We start from the raw sequence: 11,399 nt of genomic DNA, 5'->3' as shown, positions 1-11,399 counted from the left end.
AAGTGATGGGAGTTCTTAACCAATCAGTGACCTTAATTCATCAAGTACAAGGGAGAAGTGAAAACCAGCAGACAATCGGCCCTCCAGGGAATGAGTTTGACACGTGCCTTAACGGTTAACCGGTGTTTCCCAAACTCCATCCTTGGAACTCAAAGGGGTGCACGTTTTGGTTTTTGCCCAAAGCTTGATGATTAGTTGATGATTTGAATCCTTTCTGCAGTGCTAGGGCAGAAACGAAAACGTCCACCGAGTTTGGGAAACACGTGAGTTACGCGAAGAGGTCCGTTGCACCAAAAGGTCCGAACCTCTTGAAGAGTTCGCTAGGTGTTGCTTTAACATCGCAACAATATACTATCAGTTTATTAAGTGACATGAAAAGTGGCCAGCCAACTCAGGCAGGCTGCTGGCCTCTCTCTGGTGGGCACTGTGAGGAGCCGCCTGACACATGACAGCTGCTGATAAGATTATTCAATAACGGCTATTGCCCGGTGTACATGAGTCATTGTGCAATAGTATTCCTTCACACCTCTGACACGGCGTGTGCTGTTTGTTGTTTTGATGCATGCAGCTCTAGAGAATATATATATAGTGTGATTGTCCTAGCCTTCCCTAGAATCAGAGTCCCTATTCTCATTCTAGTGTATTCCATGGTCTGAGAATGTATTGTCCACTTGCATGTCTCCACACCGCCTCATCTTGCTGTAGAGTGATGGCGTCCAGCTCCCCCATGGTGAACGGGGACATCTCCCGGGGTCCTAGCTCTCACCCCGGCCACATCCCCTCCACAGGCACCCTGGAGGAAACGCTGCAGCAGATGAACCATCTCATCCAGGAGAACCGAGACCTGAAGGGTGAGACATGGAGAGGGGACCAGAATGTGTTTCAGCCTTAAAGCTTATTGAAAATCTACTGTATGGGGCGGAGACATTGGGATGTTATGGCATATGAGGTTCTGATTGTCTTGCAATGGCTGATTATGTTATTGACTGCTCTGTCAGTGTGTGTTTTACAGTAATGTCCTCTCTGTGTATCTTTCCCTGTAGAGGCGCTGAAGCAGACTAACATGTCGATGAAGGAGCGCTTCGAGGGTTTGTCTGTGTGGAGGGAGAAGCAGAGGGAGGAGGAGGAGTTCCTGGAGGGGAGGCTTGATGAGGCGCGCGGCCGTGTGGAGGCCCTCTCCTCGCACAACCAGGAGCTCAGCATGAAGGTGGAGGAGCTGGAGGGAGGAGAAGGAGAGGACAGGTGAGAGAAAGGGAAGGCTAATGTTCACAAGGTTAGTTCTCTGGCTAGACCAGACATTCAGCTTATTAATAGAGAAATGAATGTTTGGAGGATGGATGACTATCTGTAGTTTTAGCTAGATTTTGTATAACAAAAGAAGAGACTTGGAAAATAACGATGGAGTGTGTGTGTATATATACATATACAGTGGGGCAAAAAAGTATTTAGTCAGCCACCAATTGTGCAAGTTTTCCCACTTAAAAAGATGAGAGGTCTGTAATTTTCATCATAGGTGTCACAACCGTCGTCAAGAATGGACCAAGGCGCAGCGGGAATGTGGATACTCATAGTTTCTTTTAATAAACTTAAGTAAAGCATCCACAGGCAAAACAATAAACAAATACTCACAACGGCAACAGTGTAGCAGGCTCACAAACGCAGTGCTCACAAACAACTACCCACAACCCCAAAGAAAAAACACACACTCCTATATAGGACTCCCAATCAAAAGCAACTCAACACACCTGCCTTCAATTGGGAGTCCAATCACTCACACAACATTTAACAAACACAAACCCCCTGCCACATCCTGACCAAGACTAACACAATTATGCCCTCTGCTGGTCAGGACGTGACAATAGGTACACTTCAACTATGACAGACAAAATGAGAAAGAAATCCAGAAAATCACATTGTAGGATTTTTTATGAATTTATTTGCAAATAATGGTGGAAAATAAGTATTTGGTCAATAACAAAAGTTTCTCAATACTTTGTTATATACCCTTTGTTGGCAATGACACAGGTCAAACGTTTTCTGTAAGTCTTCACAAGGTTTTCACACACTGTTGCTGGTATTTTGGCCCATTCCTCCATGCAGATCTCCTCTAGAGCAGTGATGTTTTGGGGCTGTCGCTGGGCAACACAGACTTTCAACTCCCTCCAAAGATTTTCTATGGGGTTGAGATCTGGAGACTGGCAAGGCCACTCCAGGACCTTGAAATGCTTCTTACGAAGCCACTCCTTCGTTGCCCGGGCGGTGTGTTTGGGATCATTGTCATGCTGAAAGACCCAGCCACGTTTCATCTTCAATGCCCTTGCTGATGGAAGGAGATTTTCACTCAAAATCTCACTATACATGGCCCCATTCATTCTTTCCTTTACACGGATCAGTCGTCCTGGTCCCTTTGCAGAAAAACAGCCCCAAAGCATGATGTTTCCACCCCCATGCTGAAACCCCACCTCTTTAAGGAATACCTAGGATAGGATAAAGTAATCCTTCTAACCCCCCCCTAAAAGATTTAGATGCACTATTGTAAAGTGGTTGTTCCACTGGATATCATAAGGTGAATGCACCAATTTGTAAGTCGCTCTGGATAAGAGCGTCTGCTAAATGACTTAAATGTAAATGTAAATGTATTCTTTGGATGCAATTCAGCATTCTTTGTCCTCCAAACACAACGAGTTGAGTTTTTCCCAAAAAGTTATATTTTGGTTTCATCTGACATTCTCCCAATCCTCTTCTGGATCATCCAAATGCTCTCTAGCAAACTTCAGACGGGCCTGGACATGTACTGGCTTAAGCAGGGGGACACGTCTGGCACTGCAGGATTTGAGTCCCTGGCGGCGTAGTGTGTTACTGATGGTAGGCTTTGTTACTTTGGTCCCAGCTCTCTGCAGGTCATTCACTAGGTCCCCCCGTGTGGTTCTGGGATTTTTGCTCACCGTTCTTGTGATCATTTTGACCCCACGGGGTGAGATCTTGCGTGGAGCCCCAGATCGAGGGAGATTATCAGTGGTCTTGTATGTCTTCCATTTCCTAATAATTGCTCCCACAGTTGATTTCTTCAAACCAAGCTGCTTACCTATTGCAGATTCAGTCTTCCCAGCCTGGTGCAGGTCTACAATTTTGTTTCTGATGTCCTTTGACAGCTCTTTGGTCTTGGCCATAGTGGAGTTTGGAGTGTGACTGTTTGAGGTTGTGGACAGGTGTCTTTTATACTGATAACAAGTTCAAACAGGTGCCATTAATACAGGTAACGAGTGGAGGACAGAGGAGCCTCTTAAAGAAGTTACAGGTCTGTGAGAGCCAGAAATCTTGCTTGTTTGTAGGTGACCAAATACTTATTTTCCACCACAATTTGCAAATAAATTCATTAAAAATCCTACAATGTGATTTTTCTGGATTTTTTTCCCTCATTTTGTCTGTCATAGTTGACGTGTACCTATGATGAAAATTACAGGCCTCTCTCATCATTTTAAGTGGGAGAACTTGCACAATTGGTGGCTGACTAAATACCTTTTTGCCCCACTGTATATATATATTGTATGGGTATAATGCTGGGCAGACTTTTGTCTTATCTGCGCTGTGTCACCTCCAGGCCGAGACAGCCAATCAGACTGCAGAACTGGAGGCACTGCGTGCCCAGCTGGTGCGTCTGCAGGCTGAGAAGAGTGACCTGGTGGCCATGAACTCTGAACTCCAGCTCAAGACAGGTCAAGGGTCAGAGGACGACTCCTTCATAGAGATCAGGATTGCTGTGAGTAACACTCACTCACTCCATCCATCCATATTATGAAGGTTTGTGTCCTGACTTTAGCACTGCTCTGTGTGTGTGTGTGTGTGTGTGTGTGTGTGTGTGTGTGTGTGTGTGTGTGTGTGTGTGTGTGTGTGTGTGTGTGTGTGTGTATAGAGAGAGGATACTGGAAAGGACCTGTATCATAATGAAAGGGACCCCAGGTATGACATGAGTGTATCCAGGCATGAGTCTGAGGAGCTGACTGTCAGCCAGCTGCTCCAGTCCCTGAGGAAGGAGACCCAGAGGGTGGAGAGGCTACAAATGGAGCTCCAGGCTACCAGATCCAGGTAGGCCGCATTTCTGCCTAGGCTTATGTTTGGGTGGAACCAAAAACTGATGTTCCTATGTCTTTCAGAATCACAGAGCTGGAGGAGAAAGTAACTAACACGGAGAGCTCCACACAGACCTCACTACTGCCAGAGGTGCTTTCCCCAGCACTAGCCACCACAACATGTGGTACTGAGCCAGAACCAGAGGAGGAGCCCCAACAGAACTCTGGGAAGGAGAGGGTAGATACACAGATAAGCTCTTACCCAGCCTGTCTCTCACCCTGTAAGAGCAGGGAAGTTAATAAGATTGAAATGTATTAATGTACAGTATGTAATAGGGATTTTCCTGGTGAATAAAAGAAGTCACAGATAAAGTAAATCAATGTGGTTTAATAGAAGTTGGAACAGGGAGACACCTCCAGCACAGAAGCAGGCCCTTATATTCTAATCTCACAGCACCAATGTTCTGTAAACACCCACCGAGAGGCTTGTAGGAAGTCACAACATCAGCTGCTACAGAATCACAGTGTCCCAGAATACAATAACAATCGGTGTCCTTGTACCTCCAGTCTGGCATCAATCACCATCAGCTATGAACAATTCATAACATTCAGTATCAAGTCTAGTGACCATCAACCAGAAGGTTTCCCAAATAAAACACTGGAAATCATGTGTATTACAGAAAGAGAACATAAATATGCTTAGCATTGTTAATTACTCTTAACTGGATATTAACTTTATTCATCTTACATTTCCCCATTACAATGTCCTAACCCTTAGCTTCTCGATCAGAACTGTCAGTTTGTTGGACTGTTGCCTGTTATGTGTCAGGCTGCATCAGAGGTGGAGGATCTGAAGGCTCAGATGATGAGCCTGTTTAGTGAGCTACAGCAGGCTCAGAGCAAACTGGACGAGGCAGAGGGCATGAAGAAGAACCTGCAGGACAGGTGAGAGAGATGGAGAGGAGAGAGGGAGAGCTACATAGACAATGAAAATGTGCAAACTATGCTAACCTTTGCTCATTCCCTTTCCCCCAATACCACCCTTTTGCTTTGCCTCTGTCCCTCTCTATCTCCCCATCCCCCTCTCTCTCTGTAGATGTAGGGATGTGGAGCGTGACGTGGTGACTCTGACAGCCCAGCTGGTAGAGAAGCAGGAGGTACAGAGTGAGAATGACAGACTGAAGCTGCAGGTGGACAGTATGAAGGCCCAGAGCCAGCTAGAGCAGAGGAAGGCTGGAGAGGAGAGGTGGGACGACAGTCAAGCATGCACACACACACACACACACACACACACTCTGACATATGCCTACTCCCTCTGACACTATAGGCCATTCCCTTGGGTGGGGTCTTGGGACATAAATTCCCTGCTCCTCTTTTGAAATCATCCCACTCCCCCTATCAGTTTCCACTGGTCAGTGCCATGAGTTTCTATATCCAAATACTCCTTAGTCATCATGAGTCAGTTGCCCCTCCTCCTCTCCTCAGGACTAACCTGACCCAGCTGAAGGATGCCTACACCAAGCTATTCGAGGACTACAACGAGTTGAAGCAAGAGAGCAAGAACAGAGAGGTGACCACACTACTTAGCCTCTGTTAAACAGAAATCAGTCTAGTTTGGCACATTGCACTGTTTTGTCCTTTGTCAAAATGGTATGGCATGGTGAATGTGATGAATCTGACCGTTGCCCTCTGTGTGGCCTCCAGCCACTGGTCACTAAGGAGGTGGGAGACCTGCAGACCAGACTGGACGCAGCAGAGAAGGCCCTGGCTGCTAAGCAACAGCAGATAGATGTTATGAAGCAGGAGATATATCAGAAGGAGAAGGAGCTGGAGACCATCTCTGTGTTTCAGGCTCAGGTAGGTTTTCTGTGTGTGTTCTCCATCTAGTTGTGTGTGTTCTCACACTTGGAAAAAGGTTCAAACATTCTAATTTAATTGTACTGAACTCTGTGTGAACATTTTGGAGTTATACAGCAACTTAAAAGTGACTGTCAGTGAAGGAAGTTTCTTTGTTAAACCAGCAGTTAAATGAAGGCTAAGTACCCTCCCAAAAAAGTCTAACAACAGCTTATATTTTCATAAAGTGAAATAGGCGCAGCTTTTCTTTTTCCCAAAAAATATAACATTTATTTTTACTTCTACTCAGACTCAGTGGCTTGATATGAATATGCAATGGAAAAAATAATTAAATGAAACACAAGAAAGAAGGCAATAGGCAATCTTAATTCAAGAATGGAATAATCAGCCGTAATATCAGCAGTATGCCTTCTGTGTGCAGTACTGGTATCTCCAGCGACGATCTCTGAAAATACACAATACATTTTGAGGTAAACATTCTTGTTGTTGAAACCTCTTCCCCCCCACCAAAATCACACACACATTGTACTCACTCATGAGGATTGGAATGGTAGCTTCCGGCCCCAACTAGGTAGTTCTGGCTAGGGACATGCCAAGAGATGTCCTCATCAAAGTAGTTGATGTAAGGGGTCCACAGACACTTCAGGTTACAGTAGCTGTTGACTCGACAGCAGTAGAACTTCCACCTGGGATGGAAATCATACATGTATAGTATAACACACTGATCACAGTCAGGATTATGTCAAACCTGGATTCAAATATTTGTTTTCTTTCAAATACTTCAGCTGTATTTGATGGACCCAATGGAATAGTCCCTAAAGTGCAAATGCTGCTCATATGGCACTCCAAGTAGGCTAAATCAACTGCTCAAAGTATTTGAAAAAAAATTAACTACCATTTGAACATAGGATGTAACATAGGATGTGGTAAACGGTGAGGTCTTCTCACCTTCTGTCCTCATGTGGGTTGGAATGATAGCTGTTCATCCCAGTGAGGACATAGTTTTTGGGGCATTGAAAGGTGAACTCCTGGTCGAAGTCATTGACGTAAGGAGACCAGTGGCATATGGGCTCATAGACAAACGTGTCTTTGCACTCAAAGCCCCACACACGGTCTTCATAGACGTTGTTATGCTGACTGAAATTAGATAGATCAATGACAATGCACATATTAATGGTTGAATTGATTTGAAAACAAACATAAATTGAAGGTTTAATTTGTTGATATGCCCAGTATCAACAGTGCAGTACAGTGCACCTAGCAGTGTTGTAGTACTCGAGACCAGATATTCAGTGTCTCGGTCTTGTCTTGGTGTCGGATACATTTGTACTCGGTCTAGGACAGTGAGGACTCATTCAATTCTTCCAGAAACCAGCAGAGTAAAAAAACTCATATCAGCTTCCATTCAGTCACCACATAAAAACCACTTCACCGGGCCAAATATATACATTCCTTTCTTGAAACATTTTAATAGTCTCTTAACAGCCTTTGACTCTATTATAGACATATTTGCGCAGTGGTGAACCTATAGGCCTTCAATGTAAGACAGGTTAGTACAGTGGTGAACCTATAGGTCTTCAGTGTGTGACAGGTTAGTACAGTGGTGAACCTATAGGCCTTCAGTGTGTGACAGGTTAGTACAGTGGTGAACCTATAGGTCTTCAGTGTGTGACAGGTTAGTACAGTGGTGAACCTATAGGTCTTCAGCGTGTGCCAGGTTAGTACAGTGGTGAACCTATAGGTCTTCAGTGTGTGACAGGTTAGTACAGTGGTGAACCTATAGGTCTTCAGTGTGTGACAGGTTAGTACAGTGTGGACTTTTTAGAAAACACAAAGGGCCAGTGGTGTAGTGCAGGGTATACGCAGGTATAAGCTGTATGGGGCATGGCGTATACTCACTTCTTAATCCCTACTGATGTGTAGGGATTAAGCTCTGGCTTGCATGAGTTGTTGATCTTGTTGTTGATGTGCATAACTGAGGGGGAGAGAGCAGACCTTTTCATGGTGGTTTGATCAAGAGGACTGTAAAGTTCCCAAATGTAACAGGACTCCCGTGGTGTTTACATATTTGCAGAAATCCATTCAGGTGTATTTTGTGGCATTTGGTGAATGTGTTCTAATGATCTAATGTCGCGCTGTTGCTACTGACTGTAAACACAGTCCAGTTCAGTGTGAATGATGGAAGGTCCTACTGACTGTAAACACACAGTCCAGTTCAGTGTGAATGATGGAAGGTCCTACTGACTGTAAACACACAGTCCAGTTCAGTGTGAATGATGGAAGGTCCTACTGACTGTAAACACACAGTCCAGTTCAGTGTGAATGATGGAAGGTCCTACTGACTGTAAACACACAGTCCAGTTCAGTGTGAATGATGGAAGGTCCTACTGACTGTAAACACACAGTCCAGTTCAGTGTGAATGATGGAAGGTCCTACTGACTGTAAACACACAGTCCAGTTCAGTGTGAATGATGGAAGGTCCTACTGACTGTAAACACACAGTCCAGTTCAGTGTGAATGATGGAAGGTCCTACTGACTGTAAACACACAGTCCAGTTCAGTGTGAATGATGGAAGGTCCTACTGACTGTAAACACACAGTCCAGTTCAGTGTGAATGATGGAAGGTCCTACTGACTGTAAACACACAGTCCAGTTCAGTGTGAATGATGGAAGGTCCTACTGACTGTAAACGCACAGTCCAGTTCAGTGTGAATGATGGAAGGTCCTACTGACTGTAAACGCACAGTCCAGTTCAGTGTGAATGATGGAAGGTCCTACTGACTGTAAACACACAGTCCAGTTCAGTGTGAATGATGGAAGGTCCTACTGACTGTAAACACACAGTCCAGTTCAGTGTGAATGATGGAAGGTCCTACTGACTGTAAACACACAGTCCAGTTCAGTGTGAATGATGGAAGGTCTGTGTGACAAATGGCTTGTTGGTATAAAAGTCTACTGTGGCTCTGATTGGCTATAGCCCACCGGTCTGTGTTGACTCCCGTCCTGGACAAGACAGATGTTTTTATTCGGTTTTATTTGCTGCAGTGTCTATTAATTGTCCAAACGCACAGCCTCTTTCCCACTTAATATTGCTATATAATTTTCACAGATGCCTTAGTATACGTAATTCTCAAACATTCTAAGAATTTATGAATACGTGAAATTGACCATCTAAGTGGTTGCTTGTAAAGGTTTTGTGTGTGTGTAATATTCTTCCTGGTGGTGTAGATGAACAGATTTTAATAAGATTTCATGTTGCTAAAATGCTGTCAGTTCCACTTTAAATGCAACAATGTTTCACACACAAGTTATTTTCAAAGAGATGGCTAAACACAGTTTCACTCACCAGATGATCATTTGAAACGTAACTTGAAAGTCTTCTTGAAAAGGGAGACGCTAACAAATTAGCAACAACATCCTCTTTGATAACACCTGCTGCAGCTGCTGCAAACTAGCCAACAACAAATGCTAGCTAGCTATAGACTGTGGGAAAACTACTGCTCGCTATTGCACAGTGACCAGTTGGCCTTCAATAAGGCAGAAGTTTTTGTAAAAACTGTCCCACACATTAATTTAAAATGTGATTGGTTGATTCTACTGTCACTCCAAAATGTTGCCATAAAACAGTTTAATGGCATATGCCTTTATCTAGCTTCTGATGGCATAGGAATGGATGACTTGGCTAGCTAGATTTATCTCCCCAGAGACCAGCAAAGAAAAATCCAAGTTGGATCTTTTTTCTCTTAGTGTTAAACCTTTCCTTTCCAACAAAAATTGAAGAGATTAAATGAGAAAAATTGAAAATAATAATTGTTATTATAATCATTCTTTTTTATAAATCCTTAGCCCTTGTCTAAAGGCTTAGAAGGCCATTGTTCCTTAATGTGTTCTGGTTAGTTATATTTGTAGAATGGCTCTATTTTCTCTCAGCATGCATTTTTTGTAGTTTTCTATATGTCTGAAGAATCTATTGTTCTGAAATATGAACACAGATATACTGGACATTTTGAATTCTTGTGGTGGTGATTTTACACAATTACAACCATGGTCTTGAATTGGACTTGCATTTTTCTGGTCTTGACTTGGTCTCGCCCACCCGCCGGTCTTGGTCTTGACTCTGACTTGATTTGCTCAAGTACTGGTCTATGCAGCATAATGAGATCATTTTGTTCAAAATTGGTGATGAAAAGTAGAACAGCACTAACGATTAGAGAACACGTTTCATTTTGGGAATCAGTCAGTGAAAGTGCCGATGCAAAAAGAAAGATGAGGTATTCCACTTTGGTAGAATATTGATAGTAGGCAAATTTACTGGCATTTCTCACCTGTTTATGTAAGAGATGGATTGTCTTGAAGGGCAGTTAAAATGTAAAGGCTGGTCAAGTTGGTTTTCCCATCGGACGCCTGCAACACACAAGCAAGGGCACAATAACTGAATACATGTACTGTAATACAGCATTATTGCCTAAAGGAAGTGTTTAAAAAATAGTAAAAACAATTATGTAAATTGAGAGCAAAAAGCATAATCATATGATAATGGTAATCTGCACCTCCTAGACATTTTGGTTACTCACTCTTCATGTATTTGGGCTGTAAGCCAATTATAAATGTTTTCCTGATAACCAACCTCTTACACAAAGAAATGAACACTTCATTCAGCCTACAACTTAAAACAACAGCCTACCTTGCCCGTTGACCAAGACACCAGCAAGAAGCAGAATATAGAAATTGGGTCCGTTCATGGCTTCTCTGAGGCGTGTAGTCTTAACACAATAGCACAAGCAAGGGAACTGATCCATTTATAGAGCCACAACCAAGCAGTGTTCTTGGGCCATGTTGTTGGGGAATTTTTGTGTTTGTATTGCTGGCATCATTCCAAGTTTTGTTTCTGAGAAATGATGTTGCAAAACTGGCATTTTTGATGAATCCCTCTTAACTTTGGTTGATTTAAAAAAAATAAAAAAATCCCCCAGGGGCTTATTGGTTGGCTGTTCCATAATTCTACAACATTTAAAGAACATTGAATATGAAAATGTTTAACCAATACACTACATTCTGTTGATGGCATTCACATTCATCTGTGCTACAATACAAACACGCCTTGTAATCATTGACATGTACAGAGGGGGGGGAAAGTATTTGATCCCCTGCTGATTTTGTACTTTTGCCCACTTACAAAGAAATGATCAGTCGATAATTTTAATAGTAGGTTTATTTGAACAGTGCGAGACAGAATAACAACAAAGAAATCCAGAAAAACGCATGTCAAATGTTATAAATTGATTTGCATTTTAATGAGGGAAATAAGTATTTCGATACTTACGGTATCTTTACTTTTACTCAAGTATGACAATTGGGTCGTTTTTCCACCACTGATGATCTGTGAGTGGAACGTCAACCACAAATTCTTTGGACAGGCAAAATAGTAGCCACTATTCTATTTGATAGGGGTCCTTCGTTTGGCGCCAGA

The 11,399-nt window shown here is 43.1% G+C and overlaps 1 protein-coding gene and 1 pseudogene across 2 annotated transcripts; one reads left to right on the top strand and one right to left on the bottom strand.

Annotated features, from left to right (window-relative positions):
- Positions 1-649: 649 nt before the first annotated feature.
- LOC123728233 (optineurin-like) lies at positions 650-5,957 on the top strand (annotated as a pseudogene). The gene is made up of 9 exons (XR_014381181.1): positions 650-851; positions 1,044-1,264; positions 3,602-3,760; positions 3,914-4,086; positions 4,155-4,308; positions 4,900-5,015; positions 5,167-5,316; positions 5,556-5,640; positions 5,775-5,957. The product of XR_014381181.1 is annotated as an optineurin-like (transcript).
- LOC106599956 (hemagglutinin/amebocyte aggregation factor) lies at positions 4,439-10,782 on the bottom strand. Its single transcript, XM_045699830.2, has 5 exons — positions 10,614-10,782; positions 10,255-10,333; positions 6,876-7,064; positions 6,461-6,613; positions 4,439-6,372 (listed from the first exon to the last, which is right to left on the bottom strand). The coding sequence occupies exons 1-5, from the start codon at positions 10,726-10,728 to the stop codon at positions 6,324-6,326; spliced, it is 585 nt and encodes a 194-aa protein (XP_045555786.1). The 5' UTR covers positions 10,729-10,782; the 3' UTR covers positions 4,439-6,323.
- Positions 10,783-11,399: the final 617 nt, after the last annotated feature.

This window comes from Salmo salar, chromosome 17, assembly GCF_965601325.2.
Source record: "Salmo salar chromosome 17, fSalSal1, whole genome shotgun sequence".
NCBI classification, from domain to species: Eukaryota; Metazoa; Chordata; class Actinopteri; order Salmoniformes; family Salmonidae; genus Salmo; species Salmo salar.
Note: the sequence above shows the minus strand (reverse complement) of the source record. Positions and strands in the feature narration are given on the sequence as shown.

What these genes read in the sequence shown, in the direction of transcription:
- LOC106599956 (XM_045699830.2), bottom strand. Translation starts at nt 10,728, where the DNA reads ATGGATCAGTTCCCTTGCTTGTGCTATTGTGTTAAGACTACACGCCTC. An exon ending in TGTCTTGGTCAACGGGCAAG is followed by an intron (nt 10,334 to 10,613) that starts GTAGGCTGTTGT and finishes TGTGTGTTGCAG; the next exon opens with GCGTCCGATGGGAAAACCAA. An exon ending in TACCATTCCAATCCTCATGA is followed by an intron (nt 6,373 to 6,460) that starts GTGAGTACAATG and finishes GTGTATTTTCAG; the next exon opens with AGATCGTCGCTGGAGATACC.